The sequence below is a fragment of the Bolinopsis microptera genome, chromosome 8 (genome assembly GCF_026151205.1).
Source record: "Bolinopsis microptera isolate Bmic1 chromosome 8, MBARI_Bmic_1.0, whole genome shotgun sequence".
NCBI lineage: Eukaryota > Metazoa > Ctenophora > Tentaculata > Lobata > Bolinopsidae > Bolinopsis > Bolinopsis microptera.
Genome location: NC_087079.1, coordinates 14309559 through 14334686, shown reverse-complemented (window position 1 = coordinate 14334686; position 25128 = coordinate 14309559). Strand labels below are relative to the sequence as shown.

Genomic DNA, 25128 nt, shown 5'->3' with positions numbered 1-25128 from the left:
TATGTCATTAAATCCAAGCAAACATTCTAGAAGACTTCTATAATTATAGTCAATAGTGTCCCCTAGACCGTAGGAAATGTAAAAATCTTAAGACGATGAGGCCTGAGTAAGTCGTAAATTCTGATTGGAGAATGCAGATTGCTGTTGTGAAGTTACCAAATTTACGTGAGTACTTGATTCTTTTCAATCCCAGTTGCTGTCCTACAAATTTCTTTAATGCCAAATGTCGTCTAAAACACCCTGTTTCGCAAAAAATTTCCGGGGGGCTGCGCCCCCCTAGCCCCCGCCAAGGGGCTCCGCCCCTGGACCCCGCTGGGGGCTGCGCCCCCAGGCCCCTGCCACAGCTTGCTCGCTTCGCTCGCTGCGCAGCTTGATTGGACGCGTCGGCTCGCTTCGCTCGCCGACAGCCCCCCTCAAAGAAAAATCCTGGCTACGTCCCTGAATAAATATCATAATTTTATTTGATGATGCACTCTGAAGTACTTATACGACACACATAGTTTACATTAGAGAAGATGTTTGTTGGAATAAAAAACTTTGTTTGCTAAATAATACAACTTTATTGAGATACGAGGACAACACAATAAAAGAGTAAGAAAATATTTTTTAACATTTTGACTTGAATATCTGACTGAATATCTTAGAAGATTGCCAGATATTCAAGTCAAAACGTTCCAAGCATGCTTTTTCAGTAGATGTGTTCTAGTCCGGTCAGTTATGGCAATTTACCTGCATTTCATAGTAGAGGGCTGATTTTGCGAGCTCTCAAAGGTCTTAAGAACCGAAAAAACTTCGGAGCTCTAAAATTCAGTCTGGGAAAATCGCCCATTTGGGCACGCCCATTTTTAGTACCAAAATGTCCAGGCACAATTTGAGAGAAATATATATATAATGTCATTCCTAACATGTTAGGGGTCTAAATCTATGTTTTTTTTGCACGACGAATCGATTGGCAAGGTTCTTAAAGTTCTAAAAAACTTTTTTTTTGCAAAAACTGAAGAAATAGTATTTTACGCGCCAAATTTTTCAGTCGCGATTAATAAAATTGTTCAAAATCGATTTCCTGAAATGTTTGGTATCTAAACCCATGTTTTTTTGTACGACAGGTCCGATATTGACAATTATTCGCAATGAGCACATTTATCTAAGACTTATGAATCATTATGTGCTCTAAAATGCTTATTTGTAGAAATAATGAGGTCTGATCGTCATCTTCTTACAGCGTTCGATGTCTGTGTGAAGGTAAAATGGTGATATCCTCTGGATCAGGCAGAGGTTGAGTGTTATCAGGATTATTTCTGTAGTAGTGGAACAGCAATACTAAGGTAATGGGACTACTGCGGAGTATTGCTGTTCCACTACTACAGAAATAATCCTGATAACACTCAACCTCTGCCTGATCCAGAGGATATCACCATTTTACCTTCACACAGACATCGAACGCTGTAAGAAGATGACGATCAGACCTCATTATTGATGATCCCGCTCGTCGGAGAAGATAAAGGCCTTGCTCAGCAATGGGTAGGGTTTGCAGTTTAGATAGCCATGTGGCACGCTGCAACTAAATTATTCGAGATTCTTCTCGAATAATTTTCAAGACTTGATGTCAACTTATTATCAGAGAAAAAGACGATTTATAAAGGAGCAACCTAACATTCTACCTACTCCTCATTTCTTAAGACGTCCACTACATGATGTTGCTCTACCAATTTGACTTATGTCCCTTAAGCGCTTTTAACTACCGTTCACCGAACCTTGACTGCGGCTTTGTTAACAAGGTTTGGCCGGTAGAGGGTCCGCAGTAGTCCCATTACCTTAGTATTGCTGTTCCACTACTATATTTGTAGAAATATTGGCAAAAATCGGTAATTTTGGCTACACCACTACAATTACAAATTTGGTAATTCGTTTTGTATTTTATTGCAAATTTTCACGTTGCAATTTTCAAGATGCGGTTTATGGCTATCGATAGGGCTTAATATGCTATTGTATGGTTTTGATACAATCCTTCAGCACCTGAAGGGTTTGCAAAAAATAAGTGTTTTAGAGCTTTAAGAACCTTGCCAATCGATTCGTCGTGCAAAAAAACATAGATTTAGACCCCTAACATGTTAGGAATGACATTATATATATATTTCTCTCAAATTTTGCCTGGACATTTTGGTACCAAGAATGGGCGTGGCCAAATGGGTGATTTTCCCAGTCTGAATTTTAAGGCTCCGAATTTTTTTCGGTTTGAAAGACCTTTGAGAGCCCACAAAAAATTTTTCAGCCCTCTACTATGATGCAGGTTTTGACCTGATTTTTACCATAACTGACTATAATAAACAACATATTTGTTGAGTATGAAGCCCCGGCTGATAAGAAGAACGCAGTAAGCGTCTGCAGGAAACAGCTGGTGTTGAACTTTATCTTACAACGCCGTCTACCGTCTTCAAACCCGCTTCTGAACTGATAAGAGAGTTGCATTTTTATAATTGAAACATAATAACTTATTGGTCACAATTACACTTTATAGATATATAATGAGTTATTTTGTGATAAAAGCTGGATGAAACTTCAAACTAAAATAACCGTAACTTACCTTAACTTAGTTCGAAGGTAAGCCAAGTTTGGTCCACTTGAAGCCTCTGCTGCCGCCCACTAGCTGAACTGAAATTGTGCACCGATTAGTTTTTCAAAACACCAGAACTGAATACAGTTGGGGGGGGGGGGGGGGCATATTTGTTTTTACACGTAACAGCCGTTTCTAGACGTGACAGCCATTCGCCAATCGGCTATCACGATTCAGGAGTAATGACAAATGCAGCTCGCCCGCCAATATCAAAGCTTCATAATCATTGGATTTCGTGCGGCACGCTAGCCCTCAACTACGTTCGGGCATTATCACTCGCAGCACTCAATAGCCATTAAGCCACGGTATTATGGTATTACATCATTCATGTATCAATTATCAAATAATCGATAGAATGATCAGTTCTAGTTTGTTTCAACTTTCAAGGCTTAATCGTAAATAGTATCATACCAGCGTTAGCTAGGTTTAATCTTTGCGCAGGGTATCTCCCAATTTCTTCATCGTCGAGGTAGACTTGATATTCATCAGCTGAGACTTTAATCGTAACTTTGAACTCTTTGCCTGCTTCAAATCTTTTGTTGTTGTAATTCACTCTGAAAATAAAGATATTTTGTTTTTTTTATTCGAAAAGTTGCCAGTAGTGTTAATAATATTTCATATTATTATTATTGATTTACACAAATTTTCAACAGCTGAATGGCAACTTTTCCAATATATTGCACCAAGTAAATAATGATAATAATATTGGCTTATAACTTATATGTTATAACAATATATTATAACTTATCGCAATGTCTGCATCATATACCTCTTCTCCCTTCCCCAATTTCCATATTTGCAGTTCATCACAAGTACGCCAAATCTAAAGTCCACATGAAGCAGGTTGATGTTCCGATCCGGTACCGCGACAATATTCACACTGAAGCCCTTAGTGGAAATCAGTAGCGGATATAAGTGTGACTATATGTATTGATATCGTGGATTAGATTCTGAAGTTCATTACAATTTCGTTTCATACCCGCATGGTATAAAAACATTGATTCATGGACAACATGTTGATTCTCTATAACGTGTATAACATGTATAACACGTATAATATGAACAAAATATACCTAAATTTTGAAGTACCATCCTGGTATACTCCCCAAGCGGTAATCTGGTTTCCTGGTTGAAGTGACGCCATATCGTATATCCCGCCCGATCTTGCGGCAATAAGAACTGGTTTATCTGAAGTATAAGGAAAAGTTATATGGACAGATACTAGTTTGTCAAATGACGTTTAATTATGTCGTATTAGCATGTCCAGGGCCAGAGCCCAGAAGGCATCATGTATTGCGTCGTTAGTGTTGCATAAATGTTTACGCCTGAATGACAAAGTTAAAATAGCTACAACTGTATTGTACCTGTACAAAGAGAGTCAGAAGAAGTGCCGTATACTTGAATTTCTGCTAGATTCCATGGACCGACTTTTTTCTCCTGACTTATCTCAATTACATTTCCGGTTCCTTCACAGTTAAAAGTGTATGAAGTTTTTGAACTGCTGATCTTACCACAATCTTTAACATAACTATTTCCTGCCTTTATGAAGATTGAAGCTCCAATAATCCTTTCTGTACAGCAATTGTGCCTGTTGTAGACGGTCACTTTAGTGACAAGAGAGCACTGTTCTAGATTTATGCGTATCCACATACCGTCTTCAGCTCCTAATGTGTGTGCGAAATTTTGTAGATTTCCATCGATGAGATTTGGAGGAGGGTATGATCCGAGCTGGTTCTTCATCTCTGCACTTGCAATGTTCAATCTGCCTACTTCTGAAATGGGCTTTAATTAGAAATTACACTCGCCCTATAAATATTATAATAAGTCCCTGCAGGGAATTAAATTTACCTTCCTAACATTAAATCGTTAATTTTATATCATTTTCCTTTTTCCTTTTTTAAATGCACCTGCTGAACTACTTTAGATAAGTCTTAATGCCTGAAAAACAATAAAGGGGATATAATAGTATATGGGGTAAATAGTATTGTGAATATAATGGCAACGGTAATGCTTGCCAGCATTGTGATATTTAGTTTTGCTAGCATTTAATTTAAGCCCCTTATTAGTAGCCCAATCAATCTGTGGTACTCTGTAGTTAAGTTTGAGGTGAGAGGACTTGCAGTTGTTTACGCTCACGTATTGCTCTCTATCGGTAAGATATGAATCAAACCAAGATAAAGCCAACCGCCGATCTCCATATAAGTGCTTAAGTTTTCTTAGAAGAATACTGCTGTCGACCATGTCAAAGGCCTTGCTGTAGTCCAAAAGAAGTAGCGCTGTGACCTGCTTTCTTTCTAATGCCCTGTGGATATGGTTTTGGGCTTCTAGTAAAGCATGTTCGCAGCTATTCCCCGCCCGAAATCCGTATTTAGAGTCAAATAGGATTTTCTCTGTCTTTAAGCGATCTAATAGTCGCGCTTGCATAATTTTTTCAAAGATTTTTGAGAAACATGAGAGTAGTGAGATAGGTCGATAGTTTGAAACTTCAGCACGTGACCCACCATGTGGAAACTTCCCCTGATGTAGAGATGCAGAGACTAGCCAGCTAAGCACTGGTGCTTAAGTATATTGCTCACTTTTTCAGGGGAAGTAAACTCATATCAGAAGTCGACTTAATTTTCAGACCCTTAACTATTTCAACTATTTCTGATGCGGACGAATCTTCTAGATTCATGCTCCGATGGCATTTGCTATCTTGAGTTTATGTTTTGAGAATCCGGCCCTCGGAGCATACGAGACCATTTTCTCTCTTAAGAGTCTCAGCTATATTCCAGAAATAGTCATTGAACTTGAAGCTATTCGCAATTTGCTGAGAATCTGTTATCTCGCTCCCATTATAGTTAATTTTGTTTATCTTAATTTTGCCTTTTTTCTTTCTGTTTAACAAGTTATTAACCATTTGCCATTGTTTTCTGCTGTCGCTAGAATATTTTGTAAAGTACGCATTTGACCTTATCCACATGTTTAGTCACAAATTTTTTCATTTTCTTGAACCTAATATCATTTTCAGTGGTCGGGTTTGTGCCAAAATCTTCATACAATTTATTTTTGCGATCACATGCGCACCGTAACCATTCTTGGATCCACGGCTTTGTATTTTTACGGCAGCCTGCTTTACTCATTTTTTGCCTTCATTGGAAAATTTCGGTTGTATAGACTATAGTTCACTATATTTTTTCTCGAAAGCCTCAAATTTTTCATCTGCAGAATCATAGTTATTAACTTTTTCGATGGCCCGATAGAGGATTCTATGAAGCCCTACAAAGTAAGTAAGTAACCAAGTTCCAGTCTACGGCAGAAATGTCGTTCTCGAACTTTTTGATGCTGTCTACTTCTAGTCGTCGTCTATTAATCGAGAAGATGTTTCTGTTGTATCTTCTTGAAGTTTACAACTGAGCCTATTCTGATCAACCATAATTGTGACAAAAGTTGCCGAGTGATCAGAGATTGATTCAGAAATTACTCCCCATTTTGTAACAGATCGGAGCAGACATATCTGACGTCACGTCCACCCAGTAGGACCCACTTTCCCTCTGAATTCGGGAGACCAAGTACGTGTCTCTCGAGCGACCCTGAGACTTCTTAAACCTGTACCCGACCCCTCCTACCACAGTCACAGTCTCTATAATCCAACACTCGTCATCACCGTTGCCGTGGGGGGTTCTGTGGACCAGAGCCCTTGCGTCTCCATTAGATTGTTTGTCGCTGTGCACAACCAGCATCTTGCCTATACCAGCAGTAGCACCTTAAAAGGGAACTGTTAATATTACATCGAGATGGCAGGGCCTAGTTGGTGTTGAACACACTGCTCTGATAATAATATCACGCTGTACGTGTAATGTAAATAGTGTGGATATATGCGAATATATAATCTAAAAACTGGAACTGTTAATACTTTAATATAACATTTTACCAAAACTGCCGTTTCCTTATATATTATATAATACTATGATTTGAAGTTTTAGCTGCCATCGGATATTTGTTCAAATATATCATTAACATTGGAATTTGATATTTTTAAATACCAGATTTAGACTTGATGTTGAAGCAGTCTTGACCGTTGTGTTGTGTAAGAATGATCTCCCAGCGAGCACTCTGATCATTGAGTTCGGTATGTACCCAGCGGGAGTGACCGTTTCTCTCATCGTTTGCAGTCAGGAAGTAACCAGAGGCAGGCCCATTCAGTATCTTGATCTCGTACCCATGATTAGGAACTGGAGTGAAACCTGAACCTGTTGAAATTACTTTTAGGTCAGGAAATTGCAGCATATGCGGTATCGCGATTTTTCACGTTCGCATTTTCCTTAAAATCTGAGGACCAAATTTGCGTATTTTCCTTCAAATCTGTGGGCCAAATATTACGTTTTATATAATTAGTATATGAAACCCATCAGTATTACATCAACAACCTTCCGAATGTAGGTACGGACTTCAAAAAACCGACAAAAATATTTTCGGCTCAGAATAATCAGGGTAGCATGAAACATAAACAAAAGTAGTTTTCAAGAAAACTTTTTTAAATTTTGACTTGATTTTCGGGGAATTTTTTCCCCAAAAATTTTTAGAAGCCTAAATTAAAAAGTTGGCCCTTCTTGGCTTCTTGCACAGATTTCATGGGGGGGATGGCCCTTCCCTGCCCCCCCCCCCCCCCTCTCGCTTCCCACACCCCTGTCTTGAACACACTAAACCGCTATTCACTGAGCAGAAAATTATGAACCTGGAGAATCTGCGCATGTACCATACATTTATGGAACTATTCAAAATTCTTAAATTTGATGTCCCCCAGTCGATTAAAGATCTTTTCAAGTTCTGTCCCAGAAATGAAAAACTTCGTCTGATTGTCCCATTACTGATGTTAGATATCTCCCAACAGAACTTTTTGTACACCTCTACGAAAATTTGGAATGATCTCATCCCCTATGTATTCGAAATATGTGATGCTAATGAAGATGGGATGATAATCCCGGGTTCTTCCAAAAATTCAGACTTATCAGCCTCGTCAGGTATTATTAAATCTAACCTTAAAAAGCACTTGCTATCCCTCCAAAATCGAGATGACCCTAATACATGGTAACTAATCTATATTATATCTCAAATTCTACATCCGGTAGGGCTCTGCACACATGATATCTCTCTCTGCCATGAAACATGGCTAACCTTTAAAACTATGATTTAAAACCTAAACCTAAACTAAAACTCAACTGGGCTCTCCTGTGTCACCAAACTAGACCAATAAGCAATTTTAGATTATTATATTTTTCTATATTTGTATAATAAGTATATTGACGTAGTGGATGGTTGAGGGGGTTTCAAGCACAGGTCACTCTCAAATCCTAAAGATAAGCAGTGGCCTTCGGCACTTCAAACCTCTTCAAACCTCCCCTGATTTATTAATTATTGATATTGTTTGATTGTGCCGTAAAAATAAATATTTGTATTATTAGATATTTGTTTTATTAATTGTATTAAATTATATTGTCGGGGGGTCAATTGTCGGGGGGTCAATTGTCGGAGGTTTGGATGATTTATTTGAAACGAACGGACTTTCATAATAATATAAATTCAAATTAAACACATAAGTAACACACTTCAAAATAGATTCGTGTTGGACATTTTGCAAGACCCCAACATTTATGAACAAGTTCGGTATAATGTTAAAAATGATCAGGTGCCGTCTAGCTAGGGTAAAATACTGAATCATGTACTGCACTATATTGTGCCGTCCAGCTATGATCAAATACTGGATCACATACTGCAGTACGTACCGTCTAACTATTTAACAAAAACTCCATCACGTTATCGACCGCATAACATACTGTCTAGCTAGGGTCTAAGTTTCCGGGTTGTTTTGGATCACCCTGTGAATCTGCATTGCCGCCAAATTGATGGTGCGCACAGAACCATTCTACAAAATTGCCGCTGTCAATCCTAGTCCTACTTTCATCTCTTCCTCCCTAGTCTTACACGTTGAAATCTAATTAATAACATAATCAATTATTTCTACATCTGTCTTAAATTTTAGTAAAATTTCATTGAAAGTAATACACTAGTTAGACTTGAAGACATAATGCACTGTACCGCATAGCCATAAGGGTACACGTTTGGAGTTTGGAACTTGGGTACAAGAGAAATTGTGAGAAAGGGGGCAACAACTCTTTGCCCGTATTTCATGTCTAGTTTCTAAACTTTAGCAAGATTTTAATATAGCGTTGTATTAAATTCATTCTTTACATGTATCTAGATTTGCAGTGTCTAAAGTCCATAAAACCTGATATTGCCCTCCGTCAGACTGCTGTTCAAACTAAGACAAGTTCTAGAAGTTTGAGATCAACATTGAACTATTGAAGTATGTATAAATTGTATAATGTGTAAATTACATGACGTATAAATCTTACTATATATAAAGCGAGACGATATATATATATCAGTTATCAGTATTTAGATAAGAGATAAGATAAGAGTACATTTTTAACGGCTTTCAGTTTCTTTTTTAAATTTCAGTTCATCAGATTTTCCCACTGCTTTTAGTTTGTATTTATTCTCAATTGTATATGATTCGTATTTGTTGTAGTTACTTTAATGATATAATTTCTCAGAATTGATGTAAATAAACGATGCAAAGACTTTCGAAGATCTAATCACAACCGCTTTCTTTTATTGTGTAGAAGTCCAGCCATGAAATATATATAGCACTTCTACGCAACACATCTGACACAACGTGGTGATTCTTCTACAGTCTATCAGCTACAAGCTCGGTACACATCAGAATCCCCAGAGCCTCCACGCTCCGTTTGTCATCCGACATCTTTTTATGCGATTTTAGTTTGTTTTCAGTAACATTTATCATTATGAGTCCCCCGATGCCTAAATTAGACAACTTAGCAGTTAGATCAGTTAGGGCATCTTGTCAATTGAGATACTTACAGACTACGAGACACCACGGTAATATCCCTAGAGGTATTGCTACTCAAATCAATTTTAGGTGTGCAGTTAAAGACACTTTTTATGTAGAATCCTGTAAAGCGCTTAATCAGTTACAGAAATCAAGAATGCTAGACTTAGTCATAGATAATCAAGTAATCAGGTCTCAGACTTTGCGTAAAAGCTTTCATAGTTTCAAAAACTGCATCAAATCTGCACTTCCCCCATCAGATCATGAAAATTTAGAGAATCATTTATCTAATTTAATGCACAAGGAGAAACTTGAACTAACCAAGCGTCATGAATCTAAGTTGAAGAGAGATACGGACTATGCTATTTATGTTGCACCTTCATATGTGGATAATGCTAAACCTGTGAAGAAGAGGAGAAGAAGGAAGAGAAAAAAGATTAATCGTACCACATCCCACAGACATCAGAGGACGTTAATCAAAGGTACTCTTCCCAAGGTTGAAGACTTGTCAATGGAAAACATGTCCAGAACAGTTGTAAATCTTACAGACAAAGAGCTTAGTAAAGAGCAACTCTATGTCTTTTTCTTGTCTCACAAGTTTGCACCTACACCTCCCCTACCAGATCTAAGCCGCTTCGAGAACGATCTGTGTAGATGGTTTTCTAAAATGAGAGCTAAAGTTGTATTTGATAGCTTTAAATGTGGACCCAACAAAGCAGATAAGAGAGTTACTGACATGGAACGTTGTCTTATAAAGACTGGTGCATCACGTACTTTCGAATCTTGTAAAAACCCTGCACTTGAGGCATTTATAAAATGCTGCAGAGCAGAAGTAGACCTCCACAGGCCAACTCAGAAATTCGTCTCACCAGATAACATCGCTGCGCCCATCAGAGCAGCTCTCAAAGAAGTCAAAGGTTGGAAAGACATTGTAATCAGACCATTCGATAAAGGAGTAGGATTCTTCCTTCTTAGTGAAGAAGATTATATTCAACGAATAGGTGTACATTTAAATGATAGATCTGTATATAGTATTGTAAATAATGTAGATGATTTAGTTGTAGAATTGATTGATAAAATTTCGAATTGGACAATTGAGTTTAAAGATGAATTAGGTATGACCAAGAAGGTCAAGGAGTGGGTTATTCCATGTACTGAGCTTAACCAGCCTGGAAACATGTACCTGAATCCCAAGGCACACAAACCACCTTTGTATCCTGGGAGGATGATTACCACCGGCTGTGGTTCATACATTGAAAACCTTTCTGCCTTGACTGCGTATGAATTGAAGAAGGCTACTTTGAATTATAGAATTATTGATACCCCTCACTTTCTGAGGAAGATTGATAGCCTGAACGAGTCTAGCATATTGTTGGGAAAGGAGGTTATACATGTTGCCATCGATATATCTAACATGTTTACCAACATTCCTAGGGATATGGGGATCCAACAATGCACTAAGCACCTGAATAAAAGGAGTAGTGGTGATCAATTGTTTAGTACAGAATGCATTATTAGTGCACTAGAAATTACTCTTGATTACAACATTGCTTCATTTAACGGTATAACATACCGCCAGGAGCGTGGAGCAGCGATGGGTCCTAAGAACTCATGTGAGTATGCTGATTGTGCTATGGATAAGATTGATATTTTAGTTAACGAAGGAGATCTAGAATATGGCCCGCCTCATAGACCAGCATTCTGGGGTAGATTACGTGATGACATTTATATGGCTTGGCCCGGTACTGTTGAGGAATTATTACAATTCATGGAATGGCTCAATAGTATCCACCCAAACCTTTTGTTTACTTACGACTACTCTAGGGACGGCGTTGAGTTTCTAGACACCTATGTCTATGCTGTTGGTGATGTTGTCCACACCAAACTCTACTCTAAACCTAGTGACACCCACTGCTACCTTATCCCCACGTCATGCCATAGGAACCATGTTGTAAAAAACATACCTTTTGGAGTGGCGAGGCGGGTGAGACAGAACAACAGTGAAGACACTAACTTCTTGGAGCAGAGAGAGGTCTATACACGTTACCTTCTAGCCCGAGGTTATCATTCCAGTATTATAGAAGATGCCTTTAACAAATTTAGTGATATAGCTAATAGGAAAAACTTGTATACCCTTAAAGACAAGGATGAGTCGACTGCCTGTTTAATACCCATGGTGATGGATCAAAATCCAGCACTTCCCAACATGGGGGGCATTATCCATAAGTATAAGCACCTTCTCAACCTTGATCCGGCCCTGAAGAAGCTGGTACGTGCGGACAGTGTATTCGTGAGTCATCGAAAGAATCAAACTATCGGTGGCATGCTTTTACACAATAAGTACCGTGCCAGTGGAACTTTAAACTGTGATAATGAGAGAGAAACAACTGCAAGCCAGATCCAGGAACCAGACTCCGAAAGTCTAAGGGCGGTTCCCGGGGCTGTCGACCCAGGGTGCCATGCTTGTGGTAAATGTTATGTTTGTAAGCAAAATTTCCTGTCCCCCTGTTCCAATTTTAGTAGTCACCATTCTAAACAAGTTTTCCCTATAACTAAGTATATATCTTGTCAGAGTTATAACCTCATTTATTTAATGGAGTGTAAGACTTGTAAACAGTCGTATGTCGGTTATACTACCTCAAATCTCCCTAAGAGATTCTCTAACCATAAGAGTCACATAAAGAAAGGTATAAGAAGTTGTAAATTAGTTAACCATTTTTTAGATATTGATCATGATTTAGATTTTAGTACCATAGCCTGCTATAATTCCTCACTTAGTAAGCACCTTTCTGTCATTATAGTAGACGCTTTAGTATTTGAGCCTAATATTAGTAAAGCAGACAAAGAAAAGGCTATGGAAGCTAGAGAGGGGTTCTACCAGACCCAATTGAAAACCCTTGAACGGTTTGGGGGTATGAACACCCTTGATAGTAACCATCTACTTTTAAAATCTGCCGGAGCTTAGTTTTAGTTTTAGTATATTTTGTAGATTTTATTTAGTTATACCATTATTCCAGAGACGTGCATATTACATTTTTTACTTAAGTATAAATTTTACACGTTTTTGTTGTGATTTTAAGTGATTTTCCGAGAATCAGTTATCAGTATTTAGATAAGAGATAAGATAAGAGTACATTTTTAACGGCTTTCAGTTTCTTTTTTAAATTTCAGTTCATCAGATTTTCCCACTGCTTTTAGTTTGTATTTATTCTCAATTGTATATGATTCGTATTTGTTGTAGTTACTTTAATGATATAATTTCTCAGAATTGATGTAAATAAACGATGCAAAGACTTTCGAAGATCTAATCACAACCGCTTTCTTTTATTGTGTAGAAGTCCAGCCATGAAATATATATATATATATATAATAAATAGTTGTTGTTTGGTTTCCCAAAGAGAGTGCTCGACTGCAGTTAAGCAGGAGCATTATAATTCGAACAATTGAAACAAATCAAATTGGCGGGCAAACGATCCGCTTCATGATATGTATAAAAACAATACCAATCATCAGTGCCAAATAGAATAATGAATTGTAGCGTTATGACATGTTGCTCCTTTATAAAATAATTTTTATCGATCATGAAACATTTTCAAAATTATCAAAATTTACAAAATTTCCAAAAAAACAGTTTATTGTGTCCGTCCCAATTTTAAAATTGTCTATGAAGTAAGGTAGTAAGATATCTTTGGCTTTTAAAATTGTAAACTTCGTTGGCCTTCGTGTAGTGGTAGAGGAAAATTCTTTACTGAGTTCCGTGAAGCTGGTAGAATTAGGATCCGTATTTGAGAGTTAATTAATACTCTCAAATACGGATCCTAATTCTACCAGCTTCACGGAACTCAGTAAAGAATTTTTCTCTACCACTACACGAAGGCCAACGAAGTTTACAATTTTAAAAGCCAAAGATATCTTACTACCTTACTTCATAGACAATTTTAAAATTGGGACGGACACAATAAACTGTTTTTTTGGAAATTTTGTAAATTTTGATAATTTTGAAAATGTTTCATGATCGATAAAAATTATTTTATAAAGGAGCAACATGTCATAACGCTACAATTCATTATTCTATTTGGCACTGATGATTGGTATTGTTTTTATACATATCATGAAACGGATCGTTTGCCCGCCAATTTGATTTGTTTCAATTGTTCGAATTATAATGCTCCTGCTTAACTGCAGTCGAGCACTCTCTTTGGGAAACCAAACAACAACTATTTATTAGTTATGCTCCTTCGACTCGTCGTTGTTGAGCACTCTCGCTCTCGTTTGATAACCAGAATCAACAATTAACTCTCAAATACGGATCCTAATTCTACCAGCTTCACGGAACTCAGTAAAGAATTTTCCTCTACCACTACACGAAGGCCAACGAAGTTTACAATTTTAAAAGCCAAAGATATCTTACTACCTTACTTCATAGACAATTTTAAAATTGGGACGGACACAATAAACTGTTTTTTTGGAAATTTTGTAAATTTTGATAATTTTGAAAATGTTTCATGATCGATAAAAATTATTTTATAAAGGAGCAACATGTCATAACGCTACAATTCATTATTCTATTTGGCACTGATGATTGGTATTGTTTTTATACATATCATGAAACGGATCGTTTGCCCGCCAATTTGATTTGTTTCAATTTTTCGAATTATATATATATATATTTATTTATCCGCATCATTTTACTGACACCACGGCATCAACTTTAACACGGGTTTCCGCAAAAACCGTACAAGATATAAAACTGAAACTTTTTTAACTGATTCAAATGCTTTAATGGCCTTCAAATCAGCATGAAAAAATCGAAAATCGGTCAAGGAATAAGAATTTTAGTACCCAAAATTTGGACCCCCAAGTGGTGTCAAAAACGCGAATTAAATAGGTAATAATTATTTTTACTGGGAGACTTTAGGGTAGGAAACTGATCCGGCCACCAAAGAGCCTTGACACCAGTCTTAAAGGTTTGACGGGTTCCTGCTAGTTAATATAAAGAAGACCTCGTTCTTTGAACTTTTGAATGACTTAAAAACATTTGATCATTCAATTTTGTTACTGAGATATAGAGGGATTCGGAATTGTCTCTTTAATCTTATTAGTGCTATCAATAATATTCAGATTTTGTTACAGGTTAACTGCAGGTAACGACTGGCAACAGGAAATACAGCTTGATCAGACTTAAGTATGCTTCATGATGAACAACGAAAGTCATCAAACTTGGTTAAATGTTATAAATATGTACGATTGGACATTCCTTCTACTTAATGCTACACGCCATATATTATTTTGTAATTGAACTGTGAACACAATCTCAACCCTTCCAATAACTGAATAATGATAGGATTTGACTTCAACCAGTAAAAATATTACAACTATAACATAACCCAAGGTAGGTACAGTGAGTTCAGAGTTGCATATACATAAGATGTTTCAGGGAGCCCGGCGTTTAATATGCAATTTTTAAACACCATCTATGATAGCTGCACTGAAAGTATTTTGGCGTCTTGTCAGAAATTTAGACGAGTAACATCCGTCAAATAATTGTTTAAACATTCTTAAAATCTACCGGAAAGGTTTCCTACCTTGCTCCTTCATAAAAATATTCGCTATTGAAGCTGGTTCTTTTTTGAAGAATAATTTTATAAAAACATTTAAAAAAATAAAAAAAACATATTGTTGTTGTTGTGTTGTTGAAGGCTAGTTTCGAAGTTGAAAATCAAAAAGTTGCACATGTGAGGACACGCCCAAATCTTTTTAATCTATTACAATCGTCCGATTTCATTCTCGGTATAATCAATTTGTATTTGCGGACGGTAATTATTCGAATTAATATCATTTCCTTTTGTTTGGGAGAGAGAGACACTGTTTGGGAGAGCGAGACATGATTATGGGTTTTGGTCAAATAAATACTGACAAATTTATATATCCTACCTGGTACGATAAGTCCGTTACACAAGTCATCGTTGCATTTTTCAATTGCACAGGCATAAGCCTTCAAATCGTCCAAAGCATCTTCAAATTCAGATTTGAATCCCATACATTCATCCAATTCTGATGACTCATCTGCCGTCGTCATACATTGATAACTTTTCATATAGCTGAACTTGCTACCCTCATAGAATGTCGTGGCACGAGATGCGCACACGTCTTTCCCGGCCGCACACTGAGAAAAGACAATTTTAATTTTATTATTTACCACCAATTTATCACATATAAATCAATCAATAAATATACATTCGAATAAATAAAACCCAACTAAATTTTGGCCCTAGATGCTTAGATGGTAACATACTAGGGGTCGTTCACATATAACGTAATCACTTTTTTGACCATCCCCCCACCCTTCCGTAATCAGTTTTACACATAGCTATTGTATCAAGATTACACTAGCGTAATCATTTGGAAACCACCTTCCCCTCGGCTGATTACGTAATATGTGAACGACCTCCTATTATAAATAGAATTGAATGGAATAAATTCATACGCTAGCAGCTAGCTGGCTATACCTGTTGAACGCTGTATTTGGTACAGGTATTTTCAACCCCTGATTTCAAATTTGCGTCCTGGCATTTGTAACAGTTAAGCGATTGAGCTCGTGCCACCATTGCCACTATTATAGCTATTGCTATATTCATTTTAGCTTCTTTGCTTTAGGCTACTGTAGATATATTGTCAATAAATGTCAGTTTTTTTAGTAGTGGAACAGCAATACTAAGGTAATGGGACTTTTGTCAGTTTTGATATTGAAAAAACAGGACTCTAACAATCAGGCGTCAAAAATTTCCATCCCGACCTAGGATACACCCGATGAAATGTAACTCAACGCAATGAAAACAACCGATGATACGATGATGAGGACTTGCACGTGCAGACCACAGACAAAGACGAAGTTTCATTTTCACTCAATAAATCAAACCGGTTAAGTGAATAAGGAGTAGGATCGTTAAAACTGTGCAGGGATTATTTACAAAATAACACCGCAACTTATTTTCTATCCCGTTTCTTAGCAGTATCCCAGAAGGTTTATAGCAGCCTACAAAAGCTACAATCAGACACTAAGCTCAGCTACAACAACAACAAAACATACCTTACCCTTTAATCCAAATTTATAAACTGCAGTACGCAGTGAGTAGCCGAGGTGCCGTGCAGCTCTATCCGCATTATCTTCAATGATTAAAGGTATCTATAAAATATAACTTATTGTTCCATTGAAAACTTATTGTTTCATTGGATTGTTTCACAATAGAGTCTGAGGTCAGCTGAGCACCAACTTAAAGGACCAAAACATCAATCAGACGGCAGAAGAAATTCCGGCAAAGTCAACCAACAAATGGACATCCAACACTATCTTTTCCAGAGGTTGAGTTGAGAAGTCAGTACTAGAATTTGACGGCCTAAAAGCCAGTGGACCTGACGGTCTACGCCCTTAACGCCCTATAATGCTACAGAAGGGACTACCATTCATAGGCGATGCTTTCACAAAACTAGCAAAGGCAAGCTTCCAAAGTGGATATGTTCCTGATAGCTGGCGCAACTTGACAGGCATTTTCCTACCAAAACCAGGGAAAACTGAATATTATAACCCTAAATCCTACAGAACCATCACTCTGGCTTCAGTACCACTCAAGTGGATGGAACGAATAGTGTTATGGCATATGGAGAAAGACCTTAAGATATACTCAAAACTTAATAAAAATCAATACGGTTTTGTACAAGGTGCCTCAACTGAGACAGCTCTACACAAAATAGTACACAAAATAGAACGGACAATCATAAGCTCCGGTGTGGCTCTAGGAACTTTCTTAGATGTCGAAGGGGCCTTCGACAATGTAGCATTCAAGTCTATAGAGAAGGCCCTGAACCGGAAATGTGAGTCGTCTTCAGTCAACAGATGGACTATGTCTCTACTCCGCAATAGAACCACGAACATGGAACTAAACGGATGCAGGAAATTCATTTTTATAAGAAAAGGATGTCCGTAAGGTGGAATCCTGTCTCCATTCTTATGGAACCTGGTAGTTGACAGTCTCCTGTCGTACACCAGAGACAAGATCCCATGTGAACTGCAAGGGTTCGCGGACGATCTTGCATTATTAGCCACGTTAGATGGACCGGCAAAATGTGGAAACCAGGGCTTTTATGCCGATCATCTCAGAGAGATGACGCAGAAAAGTCTTGAATGAGTTGAAGCCATCATGAACTGCAGTGCACTGATAACGGGCTGAAGGTAAGTACTCTTAAAACACATACAGTAATGTTCACCTGGAGGTAATGGGAAATCTCAGAACCTCTAACAGTTAACGGAACTGAAATAAGCATGCGTAATTCAACTAAGTTTCTAGGAGTAACACTCGATAGCAAACTCACGTGGAATGAACACATCAAAAGTCAGTGTAAAAAAGCCAAAGGCATACTCATGCAATGCAGGAGAGCCATTGGACCAACATGGGGGTTCACCCCCAAGACCATGAAATGGATATATACAGCTGTGGTCAGACCTTCCCTGACATACGCTGCGAGAATCTGGCTCAATTGTGTATCCAAAAAACATAACTTAACAATCCTAAGCAGCGTACATCGGCTAGGAAATATTCTCATAACAGGAGGGTTACCATCAACTCCTGGAGCAGCTCTAGACATCATCACCGGAATCATCCCCATCGACCTGGTGATAGAAGAGGAAGCAGCAAAAGGAGCTCTCAGACTCAAATCCAACAACCACTGGATATATGAGCCGATGGCTAACAAGAAGAGCAACTTAACCACCCACAAAAAACTTAACAAACAGTTACTAAAGGCTATCAAACTCAATTCTGAAGGACAAGATCAACAGACTACATCACTGAATGTTGACATTGGTTTTACCACAGAAATTCCACGACTCTCAGAGTATGAGGAAATTGAGAACGATACCAACACCATACCTTATCGGACCTTATTTGGACGGAAATTACATGAACGGACATAATTATGAACGGACATTAATGTGAACGCTCGAAGGCATTCAAAACCATCAAAAATCCGAATTTTTTTTTGACGTTTTTTTGACGTTTTTTAAATTTCAGCAAATGATTTTTAAATCCATTTTTTATACAGTTAGTAAGAAAAGCAGTCATTAAGCAGTAAAAATGTTTAAAAATGTGTACTTGATCAGTGTCTAATATCACATATCATCTTCATCAAATGGGTTTTCGTGCATGAAATAGTCCATGCTTAAAACATCAGTGATTTCTAGCTTTATGGAAACCTTTTTTTATCAAACTACCCCGGTCCTGCATTTCAGTGTTAACTTTTACAAGCCATTCGGCGTGAAGTGGTTTTATCTTAGACAACTTAACCCATTAGGGACGATAGGGTCGTTTTTATAACCCACCTTTTCTAGACGAAAAACCAAATTACTAAACGCTATAACGAATCTATAGCATATATGCTCAAAATTTATTGGGCTACATATAATGAAGCCCAATAAATTTTGAGTATATATGCTATAGATTCGTTATAGCGTTTAGTAATTTGGTTTTTCGTCTAGAAAAGGTGGGTCATAAAAACGACCCTATCGTCCCTAATGGGTTAAGGTTAACCTTAACATCACGTGGAGCTTTCCTAGCACTGTTTCATTACCGCCCCCGTCCCCTGAGTAATATGAACTATAACAACGTCGGACAGTGTCCTCGTAACACGAATACCCCATTTGCAGAGGAAACAGATAGCTAGATAGGTGCGATGTGCTGTGTACAATAAAATAAGATTGAGATGCCCACAATTGTGGTTGAGGTCAAAATGTTTTCATGACATCACATCGGAGAGAAAAATTATTTTTATTATCAACAGTTGATGAAAAACAAAAGAGGGCACACGTAAATGAACCTTGGCAAATGAATAACTACCGTCAAGCTGGATCGTGATCCCTCAACAGATTGAAATTGTGTCACCTTAGTCACGATTAGATGTATTATAAGATTATAGTTATAGTTATAGTTAGAAACTCTATTTAGAAACGCTGCGTGTATAAGTTAGAACTTATACACGCAGCGTGTTGGAATCCAATGATGTAAAGTTCCGATATTGAATACTCTGCCTCAATTATAATCATCGCCAGCTCAACACGCCTAGTTATCTGTCTGCAATCTTATCGTTAAACTTTCAGTGTGTCTAATATCACATATCATCTTCATCAAATGGGTTTTCGTGCATGAAATAGTCCATGCTTAAAACATCAGTGATTTCTAGCTTTATGGAAACCTTTTTTTATCAAACTACCCCGGTCCTGCATTTCAGTGTTAACTTTTACAAGCCATTCGGCGTGAAGTGGTTTTATCTTAGACAACTTAAGGTTAACCTTAACATCACGTGGAGCTTTCCTAGCACTGTTTCATTACCGCCCCCGTCCCCTGAGTAATATGAACTATAACAACGTTGGACAGTGTCCTTGGCAACACGATTTACCCATAATATCTAGAGGCTGGAACAAGTTTGTCATGTTGGCGGGGACTAGTTCATGAACTATGTTGTTGAGTGCCATAATTTCGTTGACTTTTTTCCGTCAAGTGACCCTTGAAAAAATCATATACTAGTAGTAGTAGTAGTAGAGTTTTCTGTGCCTCCGGCAGACCAAGGAGAACCTTTTCGTCGTTAACTTACGGCACAATAAAGTTTTCAAAGTTGTCATATTCTGGACAAAAAGTTCGAAATGGAAAAATTTTTGAAAAAATTTCAACGGACTTTAACTTGGACGGACATTAATTGAACGGACTTTATTTGAACGGACATTAAAATGAACGCTAGGGCCTCCAGCGTTCAAGTAATGTCCGTCCAAATAAGGTCCGATAAGGTATACACAATGCTACACAAACGGCTCCAAAATGAATGAACAAGTTGGAGCAGGAGTGTACATTGTGGATAACGACACCCCTCTTATACGCGAGGAGTCCTAACACCTAGGGACCAACTGAACCGTCTTCCAGGCCGAGACCTTTGCCGTAGGCACTAGGCACAGCGGCAAAAATACTACGGGAATCTGGAACCAAAACTATGGCTCTGACTACTTGGATTCCGCCCAAGTGCAACTACCAATACCAAAAGTATTATGGAAGGGAGCGCTGCAGAGTATAAGTCATCGGAAAATGAGGGAAAGATGAAGAATGTTGCCCAACACTCACTTCAAACGAGTATGGAGACATAAGTTCGCCTGCAGATCAATCCCGAAACTTGGCAAAGAGAGCACAAGAACAGCGACACAAATCCTTACTGGACATTGTGAACTAAACTACCACGTTAATAAGCCGACAACGGTCCCCAAAACTTGGCCATACTGTCTCATGGAAGAGGAGACAATGAACCACTTTATTGGTCAGTGCCCAGGGACAAAAGAAAATCGCGATTATTTTGGCCAAAAATCGCGATACCACGACAAGCCAAACAAGCAACATTAGATCGACGACATATAAAATTTGTCGCAAAAAATGGGAAAAATCGCGATTCCGTACATGCCGCGATTTCCTTTTGTCCCTGTCAGTGCCCGAAATGGTCTTACCAACGAGGAGGATACTTTGACTCCTTTCATCTTAGTGTGACAGACATAGTGGACAAGTTCTCACTACCAAGGATCATCGGCTTCATACAAGCAACAAAACGATTTACCAAATGCAGAGAAAACAAAATTTAATTTTTTTTCTCGACTTTAATTAATTTTACCGGGGTACCGGTAAGTACAGCCACAGGGCTCCAATGCTCTATCTTACAGTGGTCACGATCTTTCCATTAGTGATAATGACCACAGCAATCGGCAAGGCCTAGTAGCGTATTTCGCCGATTTACTGATCACTGATGTGTGATGGTTGCGAGACGCATAATTGAGTGCGCGGTGCGGTCCAATAACGCATCTCGCTACAATAAGTCAAAGTGGATATTATATAATAATTTAATTATGAAGGCAAAAATACTCCCTAAATCGGCTGTATCTTTGTAATTGTTTGTGATATTCGCGAAATTGATTTCATTAAAATTGAAACAACTCAATTCAGTTTTCAAAATATTTGCATGAAATTTTGGGAATCGACTAAAAATTGCAATTCCACCCCTTTTTGGAAGCCAATTTTTGATTTAGGCTTCCAAAAACATTTGGCGGCAAAATTCTTAATTTTTCCATGCACATTTTGGAATTTGGCCGCCAAATTATTTTGGCGAGTTTTGGGTATAAATCAAGAGGCTTGCATATAATGAACATATTGACACGGGTGCAGAGTTGAGTCTGTACGGAACCTAGTAGTTTCAGATCCTTGTTTAACTTGCCGTACAGCAAGGTCATCCACTACTTTAGCCCGGCGAGGCACATAACTCCCTCTACAACTCCATGACAAATGTTTCATATTTGTATGTTCAGGGGTTTTGGCCTAATTGGGTCTAATTGCAAGGACAAAATATGGGTGCGGCTGCATGTTGATACATGTTTCGTATCCCAAATATTTAGCGCGCGAAAAGTGGCATGCAACGTATGTCAAGCTGCATGTCACGCACCGGTGGGCGGTTGGGGTCCAAAACCACCTCATAAGTTCGGTCACCAGCCATAGTTTGTGCTATTATGTCTCAAAATCAAGTTTCACAAAAAACCCTTGTTCCCCCCCCCCCCCCCCCCCCCCCCCCTAGTTAGTATAACTTTACCTGGGGACCTCAGGCTATCATGTTCATAAATTAAACATAACAAACTAGCTGTAGGGGGGTTAGTCCTACGAGCCAGAGACTGTGTATCACCAGCCGAAGCTGTACCAAATCACAGCTTGGTAACTGGCCGACTTGCATCCGACCGGATTTGAACCCGGGTTTTCTGCTTGGGAATGAAAACAACCGATGATAATGAGGAGTAGGATTGTTAAATCTGTGCAGGGATTATTTACAAAATAACGCCGCAACTTATTTTCTATCACGTTCATTAGCAGTATCCCAGAGGGGGTTATACTTATAGCAGCCTAAAAAAGCTACAATCAGACATTAAGCTCAGCTACAACAACAACAAAAACATACCCTTTAATTCAAATTTATAAACTGCAGTACGCAGTGAGTAGCCGAGGCGCTTTGCAGCTCTATCCATTATCTTAAATGATTAAAGGAATATAAGATATAACTTGTAAAAATATGACAAAATATGACAAAACCAGCCTTATCTTTCCACTACCCACTAACCCACAGCAGGTTCGTTCTTATAAGGCAGGTTTTCCGTTAAATAAAAAGTCGAATGCTGCATATTTAGTACAGATCTCATGCGTTCATGACACCCGCTGCAACCCCTTTTGATCGCGTGCACGAGAGGTATACAACGTGTAGCAAATCCTACGTGAGGTTAGATAATTCGAATCAATTTGTTGCGTGATTTAACTTAAATTGGCAGGTTTTTTTAGTAAAGTTTAAGGTGGACAAAAATGTTGATTCTTGCAGGATTTGTCAAAATATAGCAGGTTTTTGGTTAATTTGAGTGCAATGTGTAATACTGTAATAATCGTATAACTGTTATTAGTAGAAGCTCAATTAGTCTTACGGGCATTTATATCTGCTCGATACGCTAGGGACTCAAGATAAACCTTTTTAAACGTTAATTTCATTGGCATATCAGCAAAATTTGCATGAAGATAGCTGAAACACAGCCGCACGTGAAGGCATTAGAATTAAGCTCTTAAAGCTAGGAAAACCTATAGGACCACTCAAGTGTGAGGCCACTCGGTCTGTTGAATGGCACGACATAACTACTTTCCCTGATAACAGTAACAGTGTTTCTGCTATTAGGGAGAACTCAGAGGCAGGTTGCTCAATATACAGGCCCATGGCGAAATGTCTCTAAAGCTGGACACAGCAGCTAACAATAAACTAACATCGTGTAGACGCGACGTATCCTGATTTCTTTTGTAGGTGAAATTCTTAACCCTCTTAATGCAGTTAATAATTATGAATCTACGAAAATTTGCTTTGCGTCAGAGCGATGGTACGTGTTTTTTGATCAAGGAAAAGATTTGGAACATCATTCAAGAATTCAGGAGACATATTTAACCTTGCTCGGATATTAGATTATGGAAATTTGTGGAATCCATTTATCAAATAAATGGATTGATGACCAGGAAACTTATGCTTTATAGTACGTTGTTTTTTATTAAGTAGAAAGCAGTTGGAATGGTTGTTACCTGGACAATCAGATTTGCAATCTACATGAGGAGAGAGTTTTGCAACTATTATTAGGTTATTCAACCCCCAGAGGTCAGATATTAAAATCTTTCCGTAAATTATCCAGCAAGTTTTCTGTCTATTCTATAGAATGAATAGACGGATTCCGAATAGTGATTACCGGTCTCATACCATTTTTATGAATATGATGACCTGATACAGCTTCTCTGGCTGGATGTAAAGAAAAGCTGTCTCACAAATAACCGCTAGGAGTAGGATGGGCACCTTATACTTACTAGCAGGAACCCGTCTAACCCTAAAATGGTGTCAAGACTCAAGAGACTAAAACAATTATTACCTATTTAATTCGCGTTTTTGACACCACTTGGGGTACCAAATTTTGGGCTCTAAAACTCCTATTTCTTGGCCAATTTTTTATTTTTTCATGCTGCTTTGGAGGCCATTAAAGCATTTGACCCAGTCAAAAAAGATTCAGTTGTATATCTTTGACGGTTTTTGCAGAAATTCGCGTTAAAGTTGATGCCGTGGTGTCAGTAAAATGGCACAGATAAATATATATATATATCGTCTCGCTTTATAATTACTAGCAGGAACCCGTCTTACTATAAAGTAATGTCAAGACTCAAGAGACTAAAATAATTATTACCTATTTAATTCGCGTTTTTGACACCACTTGGGGGTCCAAATTTTGGGCACTAAAATTCTTATTCCTTGGCCAATTTTTTATTTTTTCATACTGATTTGAAGGCCATTAAAGCATTTGACCCAGTCAAAAAAGTTTCAGTTGTATATCTTTTACGGTTTTTGAGGAAAGTCCCGTTAAAGTTGATGCCGTGGTGTCAGTAAAATGGCACGGAACCATATATATCGTCTCGCTTTATATATAGTAAGATATATAGTAAGATATACTTAAAGAATAGACTTAGAGATTATGGAAATTTGTGGAATCCATTTATCAAATAAATGGATTGATGACCAGGAAACTTATGCTTTATAGTACGTTGTTTTTTATTAAGTAGAAAGCAGTTGGAATGGTTGTTACCTGGACAATCAGATTTGCAATCTACATGAGGAGAGAGTTTTGCAACTATTATTAGGTTATTCAACCCCCAGAGGTCAGATATTAAAATCTTTCCGTAAATTATCCAGCAAGTTTTCTGTCTATTCTATAGAATGAATAGACGGATTCCGAATAGTGATTACCGGTCTCATACCATTTTTATGAATATGATGACCTGATACAGCTTCTCTGGCTGGATGTAAAGAAAAGCTGTCTCACAAATAACCGCTAGGAGTAGGATGGGCACCTTATACTTACTAGCAGGAACCCGTCTAACCCTAAAATGGTGTCAAGACTCAAGAGACTAAAACAATTATTACCTATTTAATTCGCGTTTTTGACACCACTTGGGGTACCAAATTTTGGGCTCTAAAACTCCTATTTCTTGGC

The 25128-nt window shown here is 38.0% G+C and overlaps 3 protein-coding genes and 1 long non-coding RNA gene across 4 annotated transcripts in view; all 4 read right to left on the bottom strand.

The window, feature by feature from the left end:
• LOC134819517 (uncharacterized) overlaps nucleotides 1-25128 on the bottom strand; it is an 80624-nt gene that overhangs the window by 30041 nt on the left and 25455 nt on the right. The window lies entirely within an intron of this gene.
• Nucleotides 537-2118, bottom strand: LOC134819833 (uncharacterized). The gene is made up of 2 exons (XR_010160805.1): nucleotides 1837-2118; nucleotides 537-1178 (listed from the first exon to the last, which is right to left on the bottom strand). It is a non-coding gene; the product is annotated as an uncharacterized LOC134819833 (long non-coding RNA).
• Nucleotides 2156-4776, bottom strand: LOC134819518 (uncharacterized). The gene is made up of 6 exons (XM_063829483.1): nucleotides 3979-4776; nucleotides 3688-3802; nucleotides 3384-3494; nucleotides 3026-3168; nucleotides 2585-2652; nucleotides 2156-2451 (listed from the first exon to the last, which is right to left on the bottom strand). The coding sequence occupies exons 1-5, from the start codon at nucleotides 4352-4354 to the stop codon at nucleotides 2591-2593; spliced, it is 807 nt and encodes a 268-aa protein (XP_063685553.1). The 5' UTR covers nucleotides 4355-4776; the 3' UTR covers nucleotides 2156-2451; nucleotides 2585-2590.
• Nucleotides 6067-16163, bottom strand: LOC134820171 (uncharacterized). The gene is made up of 4 exons (XM_063830392.1): nucleotides 16016-16163; nucleotides 15441-15672; nucleotides 6640-6846; nucleotides 6067-6359 (listed from the first exon to the last, which is right to left on the bottom strand). The coding sequence occupies exons 1-4, from the start codon at nucleotides 16142-16144 to the stop codon at nucleotides 6067-6069; spliced, it is 861 nt and encodes a 286-aa protein (XP_063686462.1). The 5' UTR covers nucleotides 16145-16163.

What these genes read in the sequence shown, in the direction of transcription:
- LOC134819518 (XM_063829483.1), bottom strand. Translation starts at nt 4,354, where the DNA reads ATGAAGAACCAGCTCGGATCATACCCTCCTCCAAATCTCATCGATGGA. An exon ending in AATTGGGGAAGGGAGAAGAG is followed by an intron (nt 3,169 to 3,383) that starts GTATATGATGCA and finishes CTTTATTTTCAG; the next exon opens with AGTGAATTACAACAACAAAA. An exon ending in ATTAAACCTAGCTAACGCTG is followed by an intron (nt 2,653 to 3,025) that starts GTATGATACTAT and finishes GCACAATTTCAG; the next exon opens with TTCAGCTAGTGGGCGGCAGC.
- LOC134820171 (XM_063830392.1), bottom strand. Translation starts at nt 16,144, where the DNA reads ATGAATATAGCAATAGCTATAATAGTGGCAATGGTGGCACGAGCTCAA. An exon ending in TAACGGACTTATCGTACCAG is followed by an intron (nt 6,847 to 15,440) that starts GTAGGATATATA and finishes TAATTTCAACAG; the next exon opens with GTTCAGGTTTCACTCCAGTT. An exon ending in CAACATCAAGTCTAAATCTG is followed by an intron (nt 6,360 to 6,639) that starts GTATTTAAAAAT and finishes TTCCCTTTTAAG; the next exon opens with GTGCTACTGCTGGTATAGGC.